This window comes from Marmota flaviventris, chromosome 2 (assembly GCF_047511675.1).
Source record: "Marmota flaviventris isolate mMarFla1 chromosome 2, mMarFla1.hap1, whole genome shotgun sequence".
Classification (NCBI taxonomy): Eukaryota; Metazoa; Chordata; class Mammalia; order Rodentia; family Sciuridae; genus Marmota; species Marmota flaviventris.
The window spans coordinates 199,475,096-199,502,125 of NC_092499.1; the positions used below are offsets into that span (position 1 = coordinate 199,475,096).

The window sequence follows — 27,030 nt, forward strand, 5'->3', positions numbered from 1 at the left end:
CCAGCAGCCTCCGTCCAGTCGCTCAGTGCGCAGTCAGCAACTCTGCTGAGTCACTGAACCACAGTCTCGTTTTGTAGCTTCTCCTCCGACGAAAAGAGTTTGCATCAGATGTGACAGAGACTCCCAACAAGCCCCTGCTCTCCAAGCAACGCGCTGTGACCAGCACCATCTGGGGACTGTTATCAGCCTGAGCCTTGCCAACACCCCGCTCTGGGGCAACATCTTTACTCGTTGGCTTTAGTCAAACATGAATGACCCAAAGACAAGAGCAGAGGGAGGATGATGGGAAGACGCAGCGGGAGGGAGAACCGGACACCCAGGCCCTGGGGGGCCCTCAGAAAAGAAGAGAAAAAGCTAGGAACAGAGAGGCACAAAGAGACAGATAGCAAGAGATGAAAGGAGACATTGTCAGCGGGGAGCGGAAGGGGCCAGTGGCTGGTGTGTGTGTGTGTGGAACAGAAAGAGGCCAGGCACACTCCCAGAGTTTCCAAGATAAGACCTGGGAAGTGGCATTCACTCCGAAGGTAGCCTGGAAAGTGTGAGCCAAGCTCTGCCCACTCGCCCTGCTGGAGCGGAGGGCCCAGCCCAGCGCAGCCAGGGCTTAAGGATCACAGGAGACACTTCCCCCGAGCTCTGGGCTGTCCATGCCAGTCAGCCCCATCTCATGGCCTTGGGAACTCGGTGTTCCTGACAAGAAAGGGGGTGGCTGGCTTTTCTCCAGCTCTCGTCTCCAAGGTAGAGGCCCTGAAGGAACAGGCTGGCTACACAGCCAGCATTTCCATGTTCTGGAACCATCTCTCCTCAGAATGGAGCCTTGTGGACTTCTGAGAGTCCTGGTGCTCTTCATCCTCTTCGTGAATGTCCAGGGACCTGGTCTAAGTGACCGGTTCTTTCCCAGTAAGTATTGGGCCTCTGTCTTGCCCTGGGCAGAGGAGAGTTTGCTGGGAGGGGGGGACCAGGAACAGTCCTGAAGATCTGGGTTGCTTCCTCCATCTTAGCCATGGCCCTGGGCTGGGAGAGGAGGGAGAGGAGTCTCTTCTGTGAGGGCAGGATCCCAGACCTGGGCAGTTTGGGGCAGCGGGGTGGGGGGGGGGGGCATTAATGGATCTGGCAATTATGTGAGGGGTTATAGAAAGCTGGGCAGACTAAGGGTCCTTCTCCCACCCCCCAAGAAAATTAGATCCTTTTCTCAGGATATCACCTCAATCTTCTCCCGTTTTTTTCCAATGTAGTCCTATGAAGTGTCTTTGCATCCCCAAAGGGTTTTGACTTTGGAGTAAGAAGAATATCTGGGAGCCCCTTTCAATGTAAGACACTAATACTCCATGAGTATATAAGTAAAAATAATAATTGTTAGCATTTTCTGAACAATCAGAAAATAGAGATTTCTGAGTAGAGATTTAAAAAAAAAAAGCATTCTGGAGTCATACAGAGGGGTTAAATCCTGACAGCCATATAACCTCTATATAGATTCCATGTGCTCCAGTTTCCCGATCTGTGAAATGGGACTAATCATGGAACTGACCTCATAGAGCTGCTATGGAGGTTAAATGAGGTGATACGTTTTAAATACTTAAATGAGTGTGTGGCTTATGGCAAATGTCACTCAGATTGGAGCTTCACACTGGTCTCACTTCTTCCTCACAACTCCCTAAGGCCAAAAGACGTTACAAAGGAAGAGAGTAGCTTCAGGGAAAGTGACAGAACAGTGTTAGAATTCAAAGCCACACTGACTCCAGAGGGCCACCAATCACTGTATGATGTCTTCCCCCAGAGGAACTCGCACACCCCGGCTCGCAGCGAGGCACAAAAGACCAGACCAGCTTAAACCTGTGCCCGTCGTTGGCAATTTGCACCCCCCCACCCCGGGGCATTTGCAATGTCTGAAGACATTGGGTCGTCACAACAGGGAGGGGTGCCACCCACATCTAATAAATTGAAGCCAGGGATACTGCTAAATGTCACCTGAGCAGGACGACCCCACTCCCAACAAGAACTCCCCAGCCCAAATGTCACCAGTGGCTGAGAAATTCTGCCTTAGAGGGACTGGGGCAGGAAGTGGGACGAAGGACCAGGGTGGGAAGGTAGAGATGAGGAGTAGTCAACAGAGGGACTGTGTCGGTGGGGCTGGGAGACACCCAGGGGCCCCTTGAGGAAGACTCCTGGTGACAGAATGAGAGCAAACTTCCCGTCTGCCCAGAACGGGGTTGGAAGAGGGTGGGCAGTGACCCTCCAAGGCTCACACTTGCTCCTCCCCCAGAAAAATGTCCCAGAATCAGAGAGCAATGTGAATTCAGAGAGAGGGACCTGTGTACCAAAGACAGGCAGTGCCCGCACAACCAGAAGTGCTGCGTCTTCAACTGCGGGAAAAAGTGCATTGACCTCCAACAAGGTACCTTCAGAGCCGGGAACACTCCACCCACGCCCTCGCCCCCTGCCACCTGGCCTGGGTTGTCCCTGGTTCACGGAGGGCTGGTCTCCGGGCAGGACTGCTGGATGTGGGAGGACTGGGATTTAGATTTATTACTGCTCCTAACATGTTGTACAACATGAATAATGTCCTGATCCTGTCAGGTAATGTCTGGGCCTCAGTTTCCCCAGACAAATGATGGGTGCAGCAGTGAGACTCAATCAGCCGGCTTCTTGGCCACTTTTCACCCTTATGATTTTCTGAGTCCTCAGATGGTCCTTGTTGTCCTAATATATACCGATGCTCTTTGTTGTTGCAAGTGACAAGAATTTTCTTTCTCCCCCTTCCCCCTCCTCCAGTATTGAGCATTGAAGCTAGGGGCACTCCACCACTGAAATACGTTCCCAGCTCCCCCGTTCCTTTTCTGAGACACGGTCTTGCTAAATTGCACAGGTTGACCTCAAACTTGCGATCCTCCCACCTCAGCCTCCTCAGTTGCTGGGATTACAGGAGTGCGTCACCATCCCTGGCTGAATTAAGCAATTTTCTTCCCTGTTTTTGCTTCTGAACGACTACCTCTTGGCCTATATAAATCCAACTTTGCACCAGGAAACCTCCCCTGACTTCTCCAGACCAGAGGGGGTTTCCTTTCCATCTCCCTGGGCTCCAAAAAAGACTATGGAGGATTCTTTAGTCATTCATTTAGCTAATATTTACTGAGTGCCTCTAAGAGGTATTCCATTTTAGTCCATTTTCAAATCACTCTAATGAAATGCCTGAGGCAGGCTGACTTTATAAATAAAAGAGGTCTATTTAGCTCACAGTCTTGGAGGCTGAGTCCAAACATCATGGCACAGGCTCTAACAAGAACCCCATGGCAGGTGGGGGGCACCTAAAAGAGAGAGAGATCACATCACCAACAGAGGCCCAAATAAAGACTGAGCTCCCACAGTCCCTTCAAGGTCACATCCTCAATTGACCAAGGACCTACCACTAGGTCTCACCTCTTAAGGGTATCACCACCTCCTGATACCACTATCTTGGGGAACAAGACACCAACAAATGGACCCCCGGGGGCACACACTTAAACCATGTTCAAACCACAGCACCCATAATAGGATCTGACCTGCTCATGGTGGTCAGGGAGGATAGGAGGGGCTTCTCTGGACAGCAAGCCTGGAGTTGAGATCCAAATGAAGGGTGATGAGGGTGGGAGGGTTTTCCAGGTACAGGCAATGGCACACACAGAGACTCAGAAAGCAGGAAATGAACAAGATCACGGCTCACAGAGAAAAGATCCTAGGTGTGAAAAGATCCAGCAATTCAGGTCTGGGGGCCAGATTATAGTCTCATCCTGATCCTAAGAGCCATGGAAACGCCCTGAGTAAGGACAGTGACATCCCAGGTTTGTGGGGTGCCTGCAGAGTGGGATAGGGAAAGCAGAGGAGTGGGGCGTGCTAAAGGGACTCAGAGGAGAGAAAAGGGTGACTTGAACTAGGAGAAGCTGGGTGTAGAGATGTGCTGGGAAGACACTGGGAGGCACATGGGCCACATGCACGCACGACGCGCTGCCCAGACGCCTGCAGGTGAGAGCTTCGGAGTTACTCTCTGAGCCCCAGGTTGGACCAGATTTTTTATCTGGAGCAAATCAACAAATTTCCCTTTTATTCTGCCTCAATTTCTTCAGATAACAAAGATTACTTTGAGGATCAAATAAATGGATGCTCCCAAAGTGCTTAGAGCAATGATTGGCATCCTTATAAAAAGGGTCGATCTGAACATAGGCACACGCACAGGAAGAAGGCCACAGGAACATGGAGGCACATGGCAGCCACCCAACACCTACTGACTTAACTCACTTGTCTTTCTTGACTGGGAACCCCTACGCCATAGGGACTGTGCCTTGTCGTTGTCCCTTAAAGTGTTAGCACACAGGGCTAAAGTGCCCAAGGACACAGTTCAGGGCAGGAGGCATTTGGTTCCACCCCCAACATTCCATAAAGTTCTAAACTGTGCCAGGCCACCTGCTAGTCACTGGAATTCCAAGATGCAATCAGACTCAATCCCTGTTCAGCCCAGAAACTTACTGTGTCAGGAATGAGCCTGAAGATACGAACAGATGATAGGTGTACACACAAGATTCAGAAACAAGGTGAAGAGATGCCGACCGGGTGCAGGCACCTGGGATACAGAGTGGAGTCAGGAGGGACCCTAGTATGCTGAGTGAGGCTGAAGCATGTAGATCAAGGGGGCCTGAGGCAGGGGGAGAGGCCTGAGCCAGGAGTGGGAGCCAGAGGATGAAGGGCCTTGTAAGGGTGACGGGAAGAATTTGTCATGAAGTCAAGGTAGGTCTTACCTTGGCTTGGACTTCAGATCCATCAGTTCCTTCTCCCTGGCATGAAGGATTGGTTGGAGGAGCCAAGACTGGGGGCAGGGATAGCCTCCACTGGAGGATAGCTCAATAGCCCCGGTGTGAGATTCTGGGGCTTAAGTTCAAGGAACTGGTGAGAAGTGAGCTATTAGGTGGTAGAAACAAACAAGACTTAATGGCTCAGCTGTGAAGATTTGCCTTCATTGAATTCATAGTTTGGTTGGGACCTGTATTCTTGGCTAGGGTTGTTAAAACAAGGTAGCATGGGTGGATGGCCTAACCAACAGTACTGCCTTACAGTTCTGCCGGTTTGAAGGCCAAAGCCAAGTATCAGCAGGGCTGATTCCTTCTCAGGATTGTGGGGAAGAATTCTGCTCCATGCCTCTATTTTTCTGGCCATCTTTGGTGTTCCTTGGTTTGTAGACACATCACTCTGATCTCTGCTTCATGTTCCAGTGGTCTTTTTCCTGTGCATGTGCCTGTGTCCAGATCTACCCCTTTTTATAAGGATGCCAATCATATGGAGTAGGGTCCACCCTACTCCAATATGACATCATCTTAACTAATTATGTCTGCAACAATCCTGTCTCCGGGGACTCGGGCACCTGTTCTGGGATCTCTTTGCAAATGCATGTAATATGTCCACAGAGCCGGCTCCCACAGTGGGTTAGGGAAAAGGAGCAGTTCCAGTGTCATTCAGGGTGGTTGCGAAGGAGAACATGGCAGCTGTTTCATTCCAAGCTGAGCACTGCTGAGTTCTCAACTCTGAGGTCTCTCTGCAGACATCTGCACTCTGCCAAAAGAAAGCGGGCCCTGCATGGCTCTGTTCCGTCGTTGGTGGTACAGTAAGAACAATAACACCTGCTATGGCTTCGTGTATGGCGGCTGCCAGGGAAACAACAACAACTTCCAGACCAAGAGCATCTGCCAAAATGCCTGCCAACAAAAAACGTGAGTCCTGGGGCCCCGTTTCCCCTTGTCACTGGAGCCATGCCGGGAGGTCCGGGTGTTGATTGATCCATTCCAAGGGAGCTGTGTCCTTGGCAGACCAGTGCCCACAGAACCTGCTCCAATCAGGAGAGAAGACTGCACCTTGCAGAGGGGAGTTGGGGCTTCCTGGGAACCGAGGGTGGGGAGGGACACGGAGGCCAATCAAAGCCAGCAAATGCCAGGGGATTCAGGCAGCCTGAAGGAAGGACAGAGGTGGTGCAATTTCAGAAACCAACTAGAAAGGCCACAGAGCACCCACCTGGCACCGGTCACGCTGACCAGCCCGTCCTTCCCTGCCATGGGTTTTCTCATCAGAGGTCTTTGCCTCAATCCAATCTCATTCATTGTTCCTTGAAAGAAACTGACAGCTCCCAGTGCAAGCCCAGTGTGGATCTCCTCCTGTAGAAAGGTGTTAAACACAACCTCAAGTTCAAAGCCAGCTACGTTTTATACCTATGTCCTCAACAGGCTTGGATTCCTGAACGGATAAAGATGCATGGGGACAACCGCCAGGATTTGGCTCCAGCTCCAGGCTCTGTGCACCTGAGATGCTCCAGGTTGACCCCCACTGTTCCCCGCTCAGCTCAGCTCAGCCCCCCAACTGTTCCGCTCTGCTCAGGGCGGCAAGGCCTTAGAGCTTCCCAACTGTGAACCCCAGGATCTGCCTCCTCCCTCTTCCTCTGTGGCCACCTCTTTTTATGCATAATTCCTTCCTCGTGGATTCCATCTCTCTGCCTCACCCCATCATCTCTAACTTCCAGAAATTCCTGTTTGCTCCTATGCAGCTCCCAATTTGTTTTCAATAAAGTGCTTGGTTTCATCCTGTGCCTCTGAGGTGGAGTGATTCACATCTGTCTGGTATATTACACTTTGCAGACAATAAACCGAGGTTGTTGAAGCTTCCAGTGACCCCATCTGAGCAAGTGGGGACAATGAGAACCTTGAGAGTTGAGAGCTCCAGGGATATTGTTATCCTCCTCCATTTCTTAAAAATAATAATAATAATAATAAAACTCATAAGGCAAGGGTCCAGGGACATTGCCTTAACTTGAATGCCCCAGAAACTGACCTTGGGACAAGGGCGGGGTGCACATATCTGATCTAGGAGATGTCACAAGCACAAGTTGGGAAGGAGAGGAGTCGATCATGAGTTGGTTGCCACTGAGGGAAACGGTAACTCAATCCTGCCAGATGCCTTCCCAGGAATCCTGTGAACCACACAGAACATACCTCCAAAGTTTCATCTGTCGCTATTGCTGGGGAAGCTGAGGTGCTGATCCACGGATTCCCACTGGATTCCTGGAGCATCAGTTCCCTCACTCTACCCGGTAGTTCCACATGCAGCAAAGAAGCTCCTGAGGAGCCCGAGAAAACCCTGAGGAGAGAAGTAGGAACTCTGACATTTTGAAATGGGTGGCTCGGTGTGCCCCGGGTGTTATTTGCCACAAGCAGGAACACCACACCAATACACACTACCCCATGGATGAACCTAGAAAACCTTACGCTGTGGGACAGAAGCCCAGAATGACAGTTGAGTCCAATTATGTAGAGTATCCAGAATAGGTTAATCTATAGACATAGGAAGAGCTGCCAGGGGTTGGAGTAGGCAGGGAGGGGGGATAACTAAGGAGTGACTGTGCCGCAGTCTGGCTGGGCATAAAATAACCGGGCCACCACGCTGCCTTGTAGATTCAAACAGCAATTCTTTATTCCCGAAACTCTCACCAGCACTCTACACGCACATTCTGGGAAAATTCACCCTCCACCGGGCTCTGCATACCAAATACTCTCAGAACCCCGCGAGAACTCCACGGGAACTCCAGGAGCAGCGCCTGAGACAGCAGGATACGCCCTATTCCCAGCAGGATCCTCACTAAACCCGGATCCACCCTGGTCCTTGAGCAGGGTCACCTTTCTCAAACATTCATGCAATGTCACTGCAAATGACCTGGTCCAAGGCAAGCCCATGTCCACAATGGAGAGTCCTCCCTCTAAGCAACACGGGGTAGGCTGACAAGGAAATTGCCATGCATCATTCCTACTTGGCTATGGCTCTCAGCATGACTGCTCACAGGTCCAGGGTTTTAATTTAAAGTGACAAAAATGTTTTGGGATTAATGGAGAGAGTGGTCACACAACTTTGTGAGTGTGCTAAAAAAAAAAAAAAAGTCACTGGATTCTTCCCCTTGACATGGTCGATTTTACATGATGTGAATTCTACCTCGATTTAAAAAACAGATTAAGACAAAATGTTCTCTGGGACCGACTGTCTCGGAAGCTGCAGGTGAGACTGAAGGTCAGCCCAGAGCGTGCTGGGATGGAGCAAGGCCTTCCCCTCTGCAGTGCCTGCTCATGCTCTCTTCTTATGCTTCAAGACTTAGGTCAATGGGACAGTTCAGGAACTAGCAGTGGGACATTCTTCAGGCCCTCCAGCTGCACTGGTTTTCTGAAGGTACAAGTGCATGGTTTTCTTGAATCTCTTTCTCTAATTTGCATCTGACATTAGAAGGTCTCTGGGAGCTCTGGTCTTCTTTTCTGCTTTCAAAATCGCGTGACCTGGACAGACTTTCTCGGTGGACTCAGTTCAACTTGGAATTCATCTTTCCTCCCCACACTGACTCACAGCAATATCTTTGCTCCTTGACAACAGCTGAAGCAAAGGGGAAGCGGGCACAGCTGCAGACACCGGTAATCCCAGCAACGTGGGAGACAGCAGGTGTGTAAGGGGGTGGGGAGGCTGAGGCAGGAGGATCCCAGGTTCTAGGTCAAATTGGGCAATTAAGCAAGATCCTCTCAAAATAAAAAATGACAAGGGCTGGGGATGTAGCTCAGTGGTTAAGCACCCCTGGGTTTACTCCCCCAGGACTGCAAAGAAAAGAAAAAATGGACCCAAGAAAACAGAGAGGGGGAAAGAAGAGAAGTGACCCGGACAGTGAAAAAGAGTCGTTGAAAAGGGACGGGAGGGGGGGGGGGACAGGAGCAAGAAAAAAACACAAAGGGACACAGAGAAGAAAAAGAGAAACCGTGAGAAAAATAAAGCACTAATAGAAGTACCGGGAGAAGAGTAAAATCAGAAAGATGAGAATACCCTCAGCCTCCACATTGCCCCTGAGATAAGGAAGGTTCTGGAGCTGTCCACGCCTTCTGCTGGGGGCATCTGGAATGTCACTCCGACCCCTCCCCCTGGTGGAGAGAGCCTGGGATCGCGAGGCCTGGGGGAGGGAGTATGGCTGGCTGGCCTCCAGGCTTGTTTCTTAGAGTGTTGGGCTGAGCTGGGCCGCCAACGCTCAGAGGCAGTGCAGAGAGCAGCGTTCCTAGTTTGGGTGACATCGGCCAGCACTTCCTAAAATGGGACTCTTGGGACTTCTACTATTCCTGGTACCGTTCATCCTCCTGGGGGGTGTCCAGGAACCTGGGCTGGTTGAGGGGTTATTTTTCAGTAAGTATTGGGGACACAGTCCCTCTAACGTACAGAGAGAATTTGAAGGGGACAAAGGACAAAGAAGAGCATCACAGAGGAATGTTTTCCCCACTTCAGCCTGGACCCTGGGCAGGACAGAGGGGCAGTATTTGGAGTCTTTATTTCAGCCCCCTTCCTAGGGGGAACCCGACTGTAGCAGTTCCCCACCCCCACCCCCACTGCATCCCGAGGGGTTCTTCCTGTAGGTGCCTGGACCCCCTCCCATAAAGTGTACTTGAGGAACTAGATAGCCAAGGGACTTTCCCTTGAGGACACCATACTCCCTAGCAGCACTGCACTGACTTCCAAATTTCTCCACTGAAGCCCCAAATAAGTTTCCCCACTCCCCCACCCACACCCACAAAGGATCCTTGCCTTTGTGGTAAAGAATTATCTCCCAAAGTCCCTTGCAATATTGAAATACAAAGATTCCAGGATTAGTAGCTAAATATACTGAGCACTGGAAAAGCTGCGGTTGGCAGTGAGTTCTCAGGAGCCACATGCTACAGGTTCCAATCCTGCCTGCATCTTTAATAGTCGTGTAACCCTGGATGAGTTTATATAGCCTCCCTATACTTCAGATTCCTGCTTATTAGATGTGAATATTAATAGTACTTACCGAGGTATTTGGAATGAGGATTAAAGAGAAAAGTTCAGGTGCATAGTAAGTACTTCATCAATACATTATTATATGGTCCCAGGCAGCTGGATGATGGCTTTTCAAACTTTGTTGCATCCGTCTTTGGAATGACCCTCCTGGGCAAATGAGGAAAGGAAGGTTCAGAGAGGGTGCCTGCCATAGGAAAGGCTGTACAGAATTTTGAAGCTCAGCCACCAGATGCTCAAATGCAGATCTCAATTAGCAGGAGCTACAGCGCCCCCTAGGGGAACCTCCTAGAGGAGCATGTTCTCCTCCCAGGAACCTTATACAGGTGGTGGGAGAAGGGTTGGGAGTGGGCTTAGGGATTAGGTGATGAGTCACGAGGTGGGGGATGTGGCTAGTGTTGTGAGAATCCTGAGCCCCCTGAGAGTTACTGTCCTCCTGGGGCAGGAGAAGGGAATCAAGCTTCCCCAACTCTGCAGAGGTGCCCTGCGCCTGGGAAGGGGGAGAGACACCCACTTCCAGGCCTCAAGGAAGCATATCTTCTCCTCTCCAGAGTCGTGTCCCAAAGTCAGAGTAAAATGTGAAATCGAAGAAAGAAACCTATGTACGAGGCACAGGCAGTGCCCAAATAATATGAAGTGTTGCATGTTCAGCTGCGGAAAGAAATGTTTAGACATGAGAAAAGGTACCTACGGATCCCCTGAATGAATGCAGCCCTCCTTCCCGCCTCCCACACTGGCACTGTCCAGCCCCTTCCCTGGGTCACTGAGGGCCGGAGCCTGAACAAGTCCTGATGCATCTTCTCCTTGACACAAGTCCCATCAGTGCCGGACTCGGGAGACCTGGACCATATCCTGCCCCTATTTTGTATGTGATGTGAGCAATGTGGTTTTCCCTTTCTGGACCTCAGTTTCCTTTTCCATAAGTTACTTATGGGTACTGAACCACATGGTCTCTGGGCTCCTGTTTGGTGATCTTCTGAAATGCCAAGTAGCCACCAAAGTCTGGTCAGATGCCAACGTCACATCAGTTTATGTGATCACCATAAGAGATAGGTGGATGGCTGGTATTTCCTGGCATTTGTCCCCAAGCCTCTCTGTTTATATCAATCCAGGAAGGTTTCTGGGATCACCTTTGACCTCCTACACTCTTTCCTCTCTGCCCCATATCACTGGGCTCCAAAGAAGACCATCAAACACTATGCATTCGTTTATTCATTCAACAAATATTTGAGAGGACCTCTGTCACCCATGATGGGCTTCACTTGCTTGCTGTGGCCAGGGAGGGCAGGAAAGATTTTTCTATGACTGGGATTCATGGTTCTGAAAGATGGGTGGTATGCAGGCAAAAATTGGAGGGAATTTTCCGGGCACAGGTAACAGTACAAGCAAAGGCCCTGTGTTAGGAAGCATCATGCTCAGGCCTTGAAAAGTCAGAGAGCGGAGAAAGCCTGAGAGGATGAGAGATGAGGCAGATGGTGCTGGGCTAGCAAGGAGCACAGGGTCTGGTCTTGATCCTAGGAGGGGGGGATTGTCTACATCTGAATCCCTTATCATTTGCCTGGCTTCACTTTTGTTATCTGCATAGTGAGAGCAGTAAGAGGGATAGCTACATAATATTAAATGTTAACATATATTAAATGCTAAGAATATGACTGACATTTTAATAAGTGCTAAAATCGTTTTGATGTGGTCTAGACCGGAAGTGCTAAAGGACTGTATTTATACCTCAGAGCACAATGGACAAAACAATTGCTTATTAATCCTTATTCTTTATAGGCTGGGCATGGTGGCACATGCCTGTAATCCCCGTTGCAGGAGGATTGTGAGTTCAAACCCAGCTCGGCAATTTATCGAGGCACTAAGCAACTGAGTGAGACCCTGATGGGGATGTGGCTCAGTGGCCAAGTGCCCCTGAGGTCAGTTCCCATTACCCACCCCCCCAAAAAAAATAAAAGCTTCTTTATATTCAGGATACATTTGTTTAGACTGTGAATACTCCTGAAACATCCTCTCTATGCCAAATCTGCTAGAACGGCTGTACCGAGCTGGCATAAGACACAATACCCACTCTAGAAAACCTTACATTTTCATAGAGGAGTCAGAAAATGTGAATAAACAATTACACTGAAGTGATAAATGTGTGTCACAAAAGTGATAAATGTGCAAGATTTAGAAGCAATAAAATAAAAAGCAAGGAATAAAGAATGAATTGAGGAAGGGCATCACAAAGATCTGATGCCTGGAAGGGTTTTGAAGGATAAATAGGAGTGCGTCTAGTTGGTGGGAGGGGGACGGATACTTGAGCAGGGCAAAGGCAGAGGTGGATAAGACCATGCTGTTCTTAGAGCAGGAAGTTAGAAGGGGTGAGTGTGAGGGGCAGCAATGAGATAAAGCCAAAAAGAGGGTCTGAGAGACACTTCTTTTTGGGGGGTCGGGTGCAGGGGATCAAACCCAGGGCTCATGCCAGCAAGGCAGGCCCTCTGCCCCTCAGCTGTATCCCAGCCCAGGAAATGGGTTCTGGAGTCCTTCTGGGTAGAACTTTGTCCCCATCCCTGTGGATCAGTTCTCTGGACACCGTGTGGAGTAGATGGGAGAAATGCGCAGATCAGTCAGTAGCCTTTCAGGACAGTCCTGGAAAAAGATAATGGTGCTTGAATTAATAAAATGGTAGAAAGGGAGAGAAAGGGATGCTATTTACTCTCAAAACCCCGGAGCTCTTCGTTGCTCAGATGTGGAGGAGGCACAGCAGAAGGGTCCATGTGGCCTTGTCACATCTGCTCCTACCACAGCCCTGTAAGATGAGCAGGGTGGCGTTTTGTATTCCCATGTTCTGTTATCACTATTTTATTGGTTCTTTTTGGTGATCATGACAGTAGAATCCATTTGATATAACTATACAAGCCAGGAACATGTCCTGTTCTAGTTCAGACCCCAGTGCCTCTCCTCTCCTTCCCTTTCCCCACCTTTTCCCCTTCCCTCCACTGATCTCTCGGCCTCTACCCACAGTATCCTTTTAAACTGATTTCTGTGGATGTACAGGAAGCCAAGAACCAGAGAGGTTAAAGCAAGCGGCCAAGGTTTACACTGAATTGGGAGCCAAGTCCCGAGATAAATATGCCTCACAGTAGGGACAAAGAGAGCAGTGGCCGGAGGCAGGGAGGTGGACCTTGCCCAGGAGACCAGCATCCTCACTGCTGTGCTCCGTGATCTCCCTGCAGACATCTGCAGCCTGCCGAAGGAGGTGGGGCCCTGCATGGCCTACCTCCCGCGCTGGTGGTATAACAAAGAGACCGAGCTCTGCTCCAGGTTCATCTACGGTGGTTGCCAAGGGAACAACAACAACTTCCAAAGTGAGGCTATCTGCATGGTCGTCTGCCAAAAAAGTTGTAAGTCCTCGGGGTGGGGGTGGGGGGCGTCTCAGACTCCCACGCTCCACCGAGCACCTGAGAGATGTGGGTGCTGGTCCTTTCCAAGGCTGCCGCAGGCCCGGGGCTGACAGAACCAGGGCCGATCAGGAGATAAGGGCACGTCTTGTGGGAGGGTAAGTAAAAAGGAGATTTGAGAAAAAGAGGTTAGGAAGGAAGCCTGTAGGCAGAGAGAGTTGGCATGATGAAGTGGGAAAGGGGGCGGAGACAGAGAGAAGGCCACCAAGCACTGGGCGTCATTCCTGACCCAGTCATGGCAGGGCCACTTCTCATCAAAACCCCTCACTACTTCTTTTCCTTCAAGAGATGGTTGAAGGCCACGGCAACCTGAGGTCCTTTCTTGTCCACACGAGACACCTTGGGAACACTTAGGGTTGCCATTACTATTGTATCACTCTGTGACAACATGATAAACTGGGACTCTGCTGGGCAAATCAGAGCACCCGATCCACTCTGTGGGTCCCCAACCTCAACTCGCTTTGGTTTCACTTCCTGCCAAAAGATGTAAAAGTGACCCCGCTCCTCTTTCCCGTTTCCAAGCATCCCGCCCTTTCTTCTGCTGTCTTGCAGACTCGAATTTCTGACAGGAGGAGGAGGAGCTGAAGCCACCTTTGGGGTTTGCTTTGCAAGAGTCTCCACGTGGGCCTGACCCATGCTTCACATTGGCTTCCACTGTCACCTTCAGCCACCCCGGTGTTGGCTGCTCCAAAAACTGAACCCCAGGACTTGCTCACTCCCTTTTCTCTCCTCGGCTTCTCTTCAAACATGATGGCCTTCACCCTTTGGGCCTTCCTCAGTGTGAGACCCTATTTCTTCAACTTTCAGGATCCCGAATTATTCCTATGAAGCCTCCAGTTTCCCCTATTAAAGTGTCTGAGACCCCGTAGCCTGGTCTGAATGATTCCATTGCAACCTGCAGGTCTTCACGTATACTCATCTCTCCGTATACGCAGTTTCAGAGAACAAAAGGTTTGGGGGGGTTTTCCAGTAACATCAAAAGGAGAGAAGAGAATGAAAATCTGAAAAACTGAGAACTCTGTGACACAGCTACCTGGTAAAATGGCCCTGAGATGCTTAAGCAGAGAGCCTGAGAAGATCTGGGTTTTGTATGATCTAAAACTGATAAACTAGGAGTCCTTAAAAAGCCAAATATAAGTGAAATGCAAAAGAGGAGATTATTCACAGGGAAAGGAACTCACAAACAATTGCAAATTTTAAAAATACCACAAATTGCACAGAATCCATAGAAATTAATTGTTTATTAATGTTTTACCTTCCTGACATCAATTTCTTTAACAAAACCCAATTTCTAGAGAGAGCATGGAAAGATAAGTCCGTCTTTCATTCAACACGACTGATCAAACATGGTTTTGTATTTTTATTTGGATGATAGTTGGGATGCATAGACCCTGTGCTAGGCTGACCCACCCTTAATATTTACAAGCTTGGGTGCTAAAAACATAAGAATTTTAATAAATTCTTGTTTGTGTAATCCCATCAAAAAAGAAAATATCCATGGGCTGGGGTTGGGGCTCAGCCGTAGAGCATTCGCCTAGCACGTGTGAGGCCCAGGTTCCATCCTCAGCACCACATAAAAATAAATAAATAAAATAAAGCCATAGTGTCCAACTACAATTAAAAACTAAATATTTTAAGAATTAAAGAAAATATTCATGATAGAATACCGAATTAGCAAGGATGCTCTTACAGTAAAGAACTTCTGAACAGCCTTCCATAAAAACTGTTTTTTGTTTTTTTTTCTATTTGTAATTTTATGCACCTGATATTTGGGAGAATTTTCCAGAGACTTGTTTTTCTGGCTCAATACATGTCAAAATTTGTTTCTCCTCCTCAACTCACAGCCTTCTAGGGCCAGGTACATTCATATTATGATGCCACCTCAAAGTCCCAGGACATAGTGTCATGGCATCAAGGGAAATTGACAGGGGAACAAGGGAGTACTCTGCAGCCATTCCAACACCACCTGGCCAGGAGAAGTGTGACACGAGTCAGAGTGGGCAGGTAAGGCAGCCTGGCTGGTGATGGCCAGCATGATGTCACCAATCATTTGACAATGTCAATGGATAGCGAGAGCCACCCTCGGAATCTTAGAAGAGGCTTGCTCAAGTGAGGAACTCCGAGGCTTGAGCTCCATCCATCTCATGGCCATCTGTCTCTAAAAGGGCTCAAGGACTTGTTTTCTGCGGCTTCAGTAAAGGGGACAGTTTCCCAGTGTGATGCAGAAGCGCCACCATAGTCAATGATTAACGATTTCTGAAAATGCCATTAGAAAACAACACACGAGAGCCACTTAGGAGAGGGAGGGGTTCAAGATGTGGAGCCTTCAGATCTGCTAAATTGCTGTCCCGAGAGGCGGGCCCAGACTGGGTAGGGTGGAGGAACACATTTCCCATCTGGGTTGAAGGCGGTGGGCTGGTGATGTTAAAAGGGACTTAGAAGTTCAAAACCTGTGACAGCAGAGGAATTCTGCCAAATCTGATAAGCACCTGAGCACCCTCCAGTCCCCGATTGGAGTTGACACACATGAATGACTAGAATAAACTGCTCTGTCCCGGGAGCCTGTGAACCAAAGAGGCCCTTCAAAATGGCCAGAGCGTCTCGGGGCTGATGGTATCTGCTCACCTGTTCTGCTCAGGGGTGAACTCAGAACACCTGCTGAAAGGGACGCCTCAGTGGAGCTAGAGGGTCCGGTTCTCAGTGCTGACTGTGGGGTGTCACTTTTCCCTTTAGACCCCGGAAGATATGTCAAGTGGACCCTGTAGGTGTTTCCCAAAGTACAGTGCAGACCAGGCCCCTCATCTTCCTCTCCTCCTTCTCTCCTCAGAGCTGCCTCCAAAATCAGAAATGCCGAGGGGAAGCCCAGATGGAGGTCCAAGGCATCCTGAGCTGAGAGGCCTGGAGAGCTCCACCAGCCCCAGGGCAATTTCTAGTGGGAAACGGACTTGTCCGTGACCACACAGAACATTGGTGGCAAAACGGGAACTAAAATCCGGGTCTGAAACATGGCCAGGTGTTGCCAGATCCCGCAACCGGAATCTGGAAACCAGGGCTGTTTGTCATCTTGCTTTTTAATATTCATCATCTGCGTCTCATTCCTGCAGTTGAAGGATTCCCTCCGGGGAGGGGGGGAGTATTTCAGTATAGAGCTGAAAGGGCCAGGCTGTCCGTCGGGGTCCAGTAAGGAACACGGAACCCACACCAGCATTCCAAACAGGGAGGGGTCAACACGGAGAACTGGTTGAAGGAGTCCCGGGAGGGTGAAAGGAAAAAGGAGAAGCTGAGTCACCCCTCACTCCTAGATTTAGGAGAATACGAGATTATTATTGGGAGAAGCTAGAGTTAATAGAAGGGACCCGGGTGCGGCTGGCTGACACCTCTGGCGAGGACAGAGAGGCAGCAGCTATGGGGCTGGAGCTGTTTCCTCTCCTGTGCTGCACCTGGTGTTCAGACCTCTGAGGGCTGAATGGTACTTGGCCCACTGGGTGGGGAGGTGCAGTTAGCTGGTACTAACTTTGGTGGGGGTAGAGGGAGGATTTGCAGTTCAGCTGATTTGGAGAGTGCCAGAAGAATCCAGAGACTGTAGGTGTAACAGTTTTCTGCTGCTAGATAGAAATTGGTAGGAGCCAGAAACCGGATGGATGAAAGCCCGTTGTCCCCTTATTTCACCTATCACTGTCCTCTCAGTGGCTTCCATTCTGAGTCCAGCTTGAAGCCAACTAGGAAAAGATAAGGAGAAACCTAGTGGGCTGAGTTCCGCTCCCAGCATCATGAAAAAGAATACGGAAGGTTGGGCTTGGAGCTGAGGTCAGTAGATAAGTCACCAGCATGTTCACTTTCCCAGCCTCCCTTGCAGCTAGGAATTGGGCACTGGACTTAGGCTGTCAATCAGACACACCTGACTCAGACAGTAAACTGAAAGCTAATAAGGAAAAAAGGCAGAGATGATGGAGAATTCATTGTGATGGCAGCAACTACAGCAGACGGGTCTTCTCCTGTTTCCAGGCAGCAGCCGTAGCAGAGATGATGGTGATGGCGTCAGTGGTACAAGATGGGTAGCCAGTGCCCAGTGTCCTGTTGACTGTGGCCCTGGCCACACAGCCTTCCTCATTTCCACCCATTCTCCTGATCTTTTTCAGTCTTGCAGGTGATTCTGTAAGTCACCCCACTTTTGTGTGTGTGCCACCAAAGCAAAAGGAAATATTTGGTTAAAATATCAGACTCAAGCATGCACAGGATTAGGACATCTTCTGACAGAAAAATATCACTTCCACGGTAAAATACATGTTGCTATGTGGGTGCCACCCCACACACTTTTATACAGGAGTTTTAATCCAATTGTCGAGTATTCCCAGGCAGTGGTTAGCATTAATTTTGGATCTCTTATAAGACCTGAAACCTATCAGAGGCCATCGCTGTACAAGCCAGCCCAGCTTTCTCCTCAGCAGACATGGACATTTTTCTGTTGGAGGCAATCACCAGGTGTTGAGATTATTACCGTCTGGCGACAAATGGACCCTACTTTTCCAAAAGAATTCTAAGGCACAGTAGACTAGGAGGAGGTAGACTTCCTTTTAGTGCCCGAAGCACAATTTCACAAAATAATTTTGTCAAGATATCCTGTAAACCAGATCCAAAGCTGCTGTCCTCTCTTCAATTTCATCAGGAGGGAAACGGAATAAAACCCGTTTTACCGACCACTTTCCAGCAGCGGCTTCCTCATCAGATTTCCGTCTCCTGTATGTGACTGAGAAGTTCCTCTTTCTCCATCGGGTAGCCACTTTTCCCCCATTGTTCACATAACTGTTGCAGCAGAGCCCTGATCTCCTTTCCCGAAGAAATGCCCCCTTTCCCGATGTCGTGGTCACTGACACACAACGGGGGGACTGACCGCTGCAGTTCCGGTAGGAGACAGTGCTCACCTTGATACTTGAGCCGTCCACACACATGGGCCATGGTGACAGGCTCCCTAGACTAAGTGCCAGACACATGTTAAGTCTCGTCACATGTCGGAACACTGGCTTAAGATTTTACCCTCACATCTGGACGATCCTCACTCTGAATTTTTTTGATCAAAACAAGTAAAGCCCAAATGCACTTGTTCTAGCGGTGAAGCCGACGTGCATTTCTACTTACATCTATAATAAAGTCCTGAGTGGGCTTCAGGGGTCTGGGCTATCTGCCACTTTCACTAAGTCCTTCCTGTTTTTAACCAGAAATAAGCCAAGATTTTTCTCTTCTTTTGAAATCTCCCAACCTCATCCAACTTTGTCATGTCACCCTGTGTTCTGAATAGCGAGGCCAGGAGACTCACTGGCTTTGGTGAAAAGCCTTTCACGTTTCCACTGACCTGTCAAACTCTTCCAGACCGCGTCGGCAGGTAAGCCTGCGTAAGTGCCACATCAAGATCGTAGAGGAGGTGAATCAAAAGGTTTACGTGGTTACCTGTAAGGATTTTCTTCAGTTCCACCCAAATCCTCTCTCCTATATCCCACCCAAGCCTTTAGCATTTTCTGTGATCACCTCCAATATCTCGGGATCATGGTCACTAGGTCTGCCTACAATTCTGCCCTAAAACCTGAAATATCCTAAAATTCAAAGATAATCTTGTACTCTCTGTTTGGCCTTTCCAACAAATCACTTTCTTATTTTTAAATCTGCATAGCCATTAAAGAAATCAAATAAGGTCTCATCAAAACCTAGAAACAGAGAATTCATAGTGAGATCTCTGCATCTTTCTGCAGTCAGTTAGGAACTCTACCTTGGCAAGTCTTCCATCCGTGACGATATCCATACGTAGTGTGGTGGTTTTAAAATTTTCTTCATGAGGCTGTCAGACTCTTCAATCCTTCCGTGAAAGGGGACTGGAATTCTGGAGACTGTAACTTCATTGTAAAGAGATGCTGCTTCAGAAGGCACAACCTACTCCAACTGCAGCACAGGACCAGGCTGTGCCCAGGACATGGGAGCCTGAACATCTGGAGAGAAAGTCACCATGCACACTTCGGCCCGTGCCTCACCGCCACACGCCAAAATACCCCAATTTTTAAAAATAAATTTATGTTTAAAATAACCAGAGTTACATTTGTGTGGAGAAACCCTGACTACTATGGGGGGAATGGCACCTGCCACCTGAAGGGACTCAGGCTAGAAATCCCAATGACATGGAACTTGTCATTTCTTGCATCAGAAAGAAAAATAGATGGATTGACGTATGGATAGAGATGTACAGATGGATAAACAAATAATAAAGAAATTGCAATAGAGGGTTCCCATGATAACCCCCTGGGAGATCTTGAGCAGAAGTGGACCTTCATGGTTGTCTCTAATCAGGGCAAGGGGGTCAGGCGTTTGACCAGTTGTTTGATATTGGTGATATTGGATATTGGGAACTGACCCAGGTCAATACTCACAGAGAAACTCAGTTGTGAGCCTTCAGGAACCAATGGTCCCAGCAACTCGGGGAGTGAGCGCCTCAGTCCTGAAGGGGAATCCGAGTGGTGATCCCTGGGACCCCATGGCACGACACACTAAGTGTTGAGATCTTGTAGGTATTAGATCTGGGAGTTCTGAACCCTATCCAACTTCTTACTTCTTCTCTGAGGGGGTTCACAAATTTTGGAGAAAACGGGAGCTAAATGTGAAACAAAGTCCTACTGTGAGATATATGGGCAAGATTTTTTTCATTAAAATGGAGTTTATCACATGGCTTAGCTCTTAGCTCCCACCCTACATCTGAATTTTGAAGCGAGACATTTGGACATGAGTGCTCATGAGGAAAGAGAGATGGCCTACCTTCAAAGTAGGTGACAACTTGTCAAGTGCAATGGAGCACACCTGTAATCCCAGCAGCTCGGGAGGCTGAGGCAGGAAGATCATGAGTTCAAAGCCAGCCTCAGCAAAAGCAAGGCTGTGAGACTAAGCAACTCAGTGAGACTCTGTCTCTAAATAAAATACAAAAAAGGGCTAGGCATATGGCTCAGTGGTTAAGTGTCCTAGGTTCAATCTCTGGTGCAAAAAAAAAAAAAGTGACAATTCAAATGCATATATAAATTCATCATCCAAATAGGACATTTCTGAGAGCCTGCGAAGGTACTGTTTAAAATGGCACCAAACCCAGTGGGTTCAAGACAGACAATCCAAGGAAAATAGGCTGCGTAGTGGCCCTAGTAATTGTTAGGCAACTTGCTCATGCAATTGCGAACTGTGGGAAAATGAGAGCAGCAGTTCTCAGGTGGGTGGCAAGCAGCCTGAGCAAGTGCTGAGTACAAATGCTCACCTTAAAGTCACAACAGAGAGCAGCCACGGGTACAAAAACACATGGGTAAATGCACACAACACATGTGTATACATATCGCACCTCCAGAAAGTAATGGAACCACTTGTATTTGAGGAAGAGGCTCCTTACAGGGTAAATGTATCCTAGATACTTATCCAAGGGAAGGGCTTCCAGTTATGGTGACCTAAAAACGCCAGGTAATTCCTCACTACAGAAATCAAGTATAAAACTGAATAAAAGCATCAAAAACAAATCAAGGCACTGGAAATTTACCAAAGTAAAACAGCAAATTATGAAGCTTTTATTCTTGCATGACAGTTAGACTTCAGTTTCAAGAATCTTAATGACCCCATGTAGATTAAACATAAAGAAAACCACACTTAGACACATTAGAATCAAACTTGGGATGAACAAATAAATATTTGAAAAAACTACAGAAAAATGACTCATTGTAATGGCTCAGTTTTCATCAGAAACAAATGGAAATCAGAAAGCACTGAAATGTCAAAATGCTGAAAGAAAAAAAACTGTCAACGAATGAATGATTCCTTATATCCTTCAAAAATAAAGGTGATATACTATAATACAACAAGAGCTAATGTCTATCAAATATGAAGAACTCCCAAAACTCAATAGTGCACAAATGATTCAATCAGAAAATGGGTCAAAGATCTGAACAGATATTTTTTCCTAGAAGGAGATGCATATGAAAAACACATGAAAAGGTATTCATCGTGATCGGACGAATGGGAGATGCGAATTAAAATCACAATGAGATATCACTATTTGCTGTACATCAAAATGTCTAAGTTTTAAAAAAAAAAAAAAAAAGAGTGACAGTAACAACAAATGAGGACAAGGATGCAGAGAAGCCGGATCACTGTTAGAAATGTAAAATGGCACATCCCCAGAAAACAGTGCATTTCTTATAAAACTAAGTATTCCTTTATCATACCACCCAGCAATCTCACTCCTGGGCATTTATCCAGAGAAATGAAAACGAGTGTTCACATGAAACCCGAACGTGGATGCTCGTGACGGCATTATTCATCATGACTCCAAACTGAAGACAGCCCGGATGTCCTTCAACAGGTGAGGGGCTAAACAAAACCCGGAGCTTCCATGGACCACTCCCCACACCACAGAGGAACGAGCACTGGTGGGGGGAAGAACCTGGACAAATTCCCAGGGAATTTTGCTGGGGAAAAAGCCAATCCCCAAAGGTTAAATTCGTGGGAGTCAATTCATTTAAAATGTTTAAATGATAAAATTTTAGAAAGGAAGCCCAGGCTTGTGGTTTCCAGGCACTATGATGTGGCACAGGAGATGGGCGGGGAGGAGGAGATCATGGTGCGAAACGACAACATTGAAGATCGTTGCCGTATGGACTGTTCGGTGTCAGGGATATGGTGGTGGATACGCAAATCCACACAGATGACAAACCCTAATGGAACTAAGTCCTTACATGCACCCCCCACACACAGGAGTTCTAGTAAAACTGGGGAAATCTGGATGAAATCAGTGGATGGTCTCAATGTCAGTATCCCAGCTGATTCACAAAAGAGTATCATGGGGGGAAATTGGATAAAAAGTACGAGGGATCTCTGCATTGTTTCTTACAACTGCATGTGAATTGACGATTACTCACCTAAAAGTCCCAAGGAAAGAAAATAAAGACTTCTCCATATCAACAAAAATCTGTTTATTTCAGACCAGACCAGACTGAAATTACCAGATGGTAATTTGGATTCACAAGAAAGAATAAAGAACATCAGAAATGGTAAATATGTGGGTGAATACAGAAGTGTGTCAATGATACACACCCACACCTGTCTGTAGCCAAGCCCAGGATCCCTCTGCCCCACCAGACCCTGCTCTCTATGCTGTGAGTTCTTTCCTCTCCTTCCACCAGACTCCGTTTCTAGGAGGAATAAAGACCAAAAGTTCACAAGAGCTGATCAAGGAGAATCCGGTCTGCCTGGGATAGGAAAAGTGACAAACGGCCTGGGTCACACTGTGGGACAGAGACCCTTGCAGGAGAAGGGGCTGGGAGGACTGGGTGTGATGACTTAACCAAGGCTTGAGTCTGAGAAACTTGGAGTTAAATCTAAGTCAAGCCACCAGCAAACTCAGTAAACCTGGGCAGGTCTCAGACCTTCCCCAGATCTTGGTTTGCTCATCTTCAAAATATGCGAAACAATAAAACTTGAGCTGTACGGTGTTTATCAAGATCGCAGAAGGTGACTTTATGTAACATGCATAACACACTGCCCAGTATGAACAAGATGTTCCATAACAATCAGGATGAGCACTGTTATCAGTGCACACAACAGATGCCTCTTTATATGCTCAACCACTAAGATGCAAACCCTGGAGGGTCACAGCTGCCAGGAAAAGGATCAATCTGAACCCCCCACGATAGGAATTCCCCATATTTTATGATCAGTTTCCTGAGTTCTACAGACATTGTCTGCCCTACTCTAGAGTCCCTATTTACATTCAAGCCATTAGTCATAGAATGCTAAAAATTATCCTGTGCTAAAAATTCCACTTGAATTTCTGAAAGCACGAATCGAATCTATTCTTAAAGTGGCCAGCCCTATTTTTCCACTCTGAACATTTATTTTATCTTATTTTTATTTCATTTCACTTTGATACTGAGGATTAAGCCCAGGGGTGCTCTACCACTGAACTATATCCTTACCTCTTTTTACTTTATTTTGAGACACCATCTCAATAAGTTGCCCAGGTTGGCCTGGAATTCAAGATCCTCTCCTCTCAACCTTCCGAGTAGCTGGGATGACGGGTACGTGCCACCATGCCTGGTTGGACATGTATTTTAAACATATATAAAGTAAAAAGTAAAACAGACCCTATTGGCATGTAGGTGGCCGTGATAACTGTACAGAGCCTGGCCCCTTCCTACCACCTGTTCTCCTGTTTGATAAGATGGGGATGACAGTAATATCTGTCCAAGGACTTTTCATGAGAATTTACTTAGGCAAAGCAGCAGACGGCCTGACATCTAGTAGGTGCACATAGGATGTCCGTCCCCTTTCTCCTTCTAGAAAAGATGAAGGCTTCCCCCCAAATGGGGAAGCTGTTCTTTAAAATCCTGCCTTCATCTGCTTCTCCCATCCCTACACCACCATCAGTGGGTCGCAATCAAAATTAAGTATTCTTTACACTCATGCCGTACATGTGGCTGCCATAGGGTGAGACTCCTTTGGTAAATGCAAGGTAACTAGCAAGACGTGCCTGCCAGCTTCTGTATGTGCCTTTAATAAATGTTGTCCTTGGCCTCCATCTTCTGGAATGACAAAGACACTGCCACCGGCTCATCTGCGGACAGGCTAAGTCACTGAGTCATGATCACATCTCCCCCAGGGCAACCTGGGTACACAATGCCTGCTTTTCAAAGACTCGCAAGGCTCATTTGACTAAATAAGTACAGGCACCCCTCATCGAGCACTGCCTCCCACTGTCCTGAGACGTTAACACAATGTTAATGATGAAAAAAAATTTTTTAGTGCTGGGGATCCAACCCAGGGCCTCATGCATGTTAGGCAAGCACTCCACCATGGAGCTACATCCCCAGCCCAGTGGTGGAAATATTTGATATTTTTAGAAAATATTTATATCCATAACTCTTCTGTGGGGTGTCCTAACCTTGGCACAATTAACACTTGGGAGATAACTCTTTGTTGTTGGGGGGAGGTCCTGAGCATTGGAGGATGTTTAGGAGGACCCCTTGCTCTACCCATTCCACTAATACAGGTAGGTGTTCCTCATCCTCAACCTGTGACCATCTAAAACGTCTCTAGACATTGCAACTGTCCCTGGGCTGAATAGTGTGTTAAAGGCAGCTCTTCGCTCCCCAGCTAGCTGCTCCAGAAGAGAGAGCTCGGTGGTGAGCTCCCCACCAAGAAGCACCCATAGGCACCCCTGCCTTTCCTTTTCCTGAATAGTAAAGATCAGCATATGATGAGAGGCTTGACCAAGAAGCACGTGGACTGTAGTTGAAAGAGGCAGTGGCCAAGGAGTGAGCATCATGGCTTCAGGGGGTTTCATGTGCAAAGGTGGGAACACATTGCTGTAGGACTCGAATATGGAGCTGACCCAGTCAGCACGCTTAGCTGCAAAAAAGCATCACGCCACACACACTCGCAAATGGCACATACCTGTGCATGCACCTCATACGCACAGAGCATTTGAATATTCATTGAATTTTTGCACCAATTCTAGGAAGTATACTAAGTTAGCATAATTAATCTGGATTTATAGATTAAAAAAAGAAAACACTGAGGCTCAGAGAAGATAAATGACTAGCCCAAGGTCAAGAGTAACCGTACTAGAATCAACTAATGTGCCCATTAGAGGCAGACTGGATAAAGAAAACATGGAAGCTCAATGATCACTACTCAGTCTTTTTAAAAAGAAAGACTTTCTGTCGTTTGTGACAACACAGATGTACCTGGGGACATTACGCCAAGGGAAATATGAGGAGCACAGAAAGACAAATACGGCATGATCTCACTTATTACATAATCTAAAAAGACTGAACTCAAAGCAGAGAGTAGAATGGTGATTACCAGATCTGGGGAGGGAGATTGGAGACCCATTTGCCAAAGGATACAAAATATCAGTTGGATAAGATAAATAAGTTGTGGAGATCTAATGCACAACGTGATGACTATAGTTAATAACAATATATTGTACACTTGAAAACTGCCAATAGGCTTTAAGTGTTCTCACTGCAAGTGCAAGTATGCGCACACACACACACTCACACACAGTGATAGGTATGTGAGATAATGCATATGTTAAGTAGCATGTTAGTCAGGTCACATAGACCAAATTTTTGTCAATTAAAAAATAGGTGAGGGGGCTGGGGCTGTAGCTCAGTGGTAGAGCTCTTGCTAGCACATGTGAGACACTGGGTTCGATCCTCAACACCACATAAAAATAAGTAAATAAAATAAAGTCATGCTGTCCATCTACCACCACAGGAAAAAAAATATTTTTAATATAAATAAATAGGGACTGGGGATTTAACTCAGTAACAGAGTGCTTGCCTAGCTTTCCTGGGTTCAATCTCCAATACTGCAAAAATAAATAAATGAATAATAGTAACAAAAGAAATATGATGATGATTAAAAAAAAAGAAGAAGAGTAGCTGAATTCAAGGACAACTTCAGACTTCAAACCCAAGGTTCATTAAGTCCCACAAAGCCATGGCAGCTTTGCCTTTCAAAAACAATTGGATCCAGGAGAGGAGTCAGGTGGGAAATGTGCTGGACCCTGGACTCAGGACTGGGATGTGTCTCCAGACAGAATGACACCCTGAACCACCCAAAGCTGGGCTCTCCTTTCACCCTGAGCTTTTACATTTCTTTTTAAATATACTAAGTCTGCTGTTTTTCCAAGGGGGTAGCCATTTCTGACCTCATACCATATATGTCTGCTGCTTCCATAATTCCCTTGGAGCACCCGGATAGTACAGAGGCTGCACCTGACGCTCTGCCCAGTGCACTGAGGGTACTTGATGAATATCTGTGGATTGAATGAGAGACACAAAAGCATTGGAGTGGGCAAACTTGGGTCTCAGGCCTGGTTCTGAAACTTGCTATCAATGGTCAGGGTAGTTCAACCTCTCCTCATCTACAAAACTGGGTATATCAGTTCATTTTCCTTTGTTATAGCAAGGTATCCAAGTCTATGTAACTTATTTTAATATTTTTTTTTGTACTGAGGATTAAAGCCAGGAGTGCTCTACTACTGAGCTACATTCCCAACCCTTTTTATTTTTTTGTTTTGTTTTGCTTTGTTTTGAGACAGGGTCTTGCCCAGGTTGACCTCAAACTTGTGATCCTTCTGCCTCTGAGTCTCTGGGATTACAGGTGTGCAAGGTGTGCACCACTGTGCCCAGCTGTTTAACCTATTTTATTTTAGTTCACAGTTTTGGAGGCTAAAGTCTTTCAAGATGAGGTGGCCCTCTCAGTTTGGCCTCTGGTGAGCACCTTCTTGGTTGTGTCACAATATGGCAGATAGTGTCTCGGCAGGAGTACATGTGAGAGGGCACAGGGAACATGTGCCCTGGTAAGAGAGGAAGCCTGGGCAACTTAGGGGCCAGGCGTCCTCTCTCCACAATAACCTGCTGTCAAGGGAACTGACTGGGGTCTCACGAGATACCATTAACCTCTTCCAAGAGCAGCACCCCTGTGACCTCATCTCCTGACCGTTAAGCCCTGTCTGTTAAGGCTCCCCCACCTCTCGACCTCACCTCACTGGGGACCCCATTCAAACCTTAAGCAACACACTCAACCCATATCCAAACCATAGCATGGGGTCCTAAGTCTCAAGGATTTCCTATGTAGATTCGAGAGACAATGTGGAAAGCATATTTCAATTTACAAAAAAAAAAAAAAAACAACACAAATTAGAAATTTTTTTAAAAAGAGGTTTTTCCAT

General features: G+C 47.4%; 2 protein-coding genes and 1 pseudogene across 2 annotated transcripts; 2 read left to right on the top strand and 1 right to left on the bottom strand.

The window, feature by feature from the left end:
• The first annotated feature begins 471 nt into the window (after positions 1–471).
• On the top strand, positions 472–6,591 carry LOC114107028 (eppin-like). Its single transcript, XM_027954312.2, has 4 exons — positions 472–897; positions 2,261–2,392; positions 5,564–5,732; positions 6,240–6,591. Exons 1-4 carry the CDS (start codon positions 645–647, stop codon positions 6,259–6,261), a joined length of 576 nt encoding a protein of 191 aa, XP_027810113.1. The 5' UTR covers positions 472–644; the 3' UTR covers positions 6,262–6,591.
• A 2,528-nt stretch (positions 6,592–9,119) lies between these two features.
• Positions 9,120–13,846, top strand: LOC114106953 (WAP four-disulfide core domain protein 6A-like). Its single transcript, XM_027954171.2, has 4 exons — positions 9,120–9,210; positions 10,389–10,520; positions 13,056–13,223; positions 13,833–13,846. Exons 1-4 carry the CDS (start codon positions 9,120–9,122, stop codon positions 13,844–13,846), a joined length of 405 nt encoding a protein of 134 aa, XP_027809972.1.
• Positions 13,847–18,002: 4,156 nt separating this feature from the next.
• Positions 18,003–19,258, bottom strand: LOC114106954 (CCA tRNA nucleotidyltransferase 1, mitochondrial-like; annotated as a pseudogene).
• Between the last annotated feature and the right edge of the window lie 7,772 nt (positions 19,259–27,030).

What these genes read in the sequence shown, in the direction of transcription:
- LOC114107028 (XM_027954312.2), top strand. Translation starts at nt 645, where the DNA reads ATGCCAGTCAGCCCCATCTCATGGCCTTGGGAACTCGGTGTTCCTGAC. An exon ending in AAGTGACCGGTTCTTTCCCA is followed by an intron (nt 898 to 2,260) that starts GTAAGTATTGGG and finishes CTCCTCCCCCAG; the next exon opens with AAAAATGTCCCAGAATCAGA. An exon ending in GTGCATTGACCTCCAACAAG is followed by an intron (nt 2,393 to 5,563) that starts GTACCTTCAGAG and finishes GTCTCTCTGCAG; the next exon opens with ACATCTGCACTCTGCCAAAA.
- LOC114106953 (XM_027954171.2), top strand. Translation starts at nt 9,120, where the DNA reads ATGGGACTCTTGGGACTTCTACTATTCCTGGTACCGTTCATCCTCCTG. An exon ending in GGTTGAGGGGTTATTTTTCA is followed by an intron (nt 9,211 to 10,388) that starts GTAAGTATTGGG and finishes TCTCCTCTCCAG; the next exon opens with AGTCGTGTCCCAAAGTCAGA. An exon ending in ATGTTTAGACATGAGAAAAG is followed by an intron (nt 10,521 to 13,055) that starts GTACCTACGGAT and finishes ATCTCCCTGCAG; the next exon opens with ACATCTGCAGCCTGCCGAAG.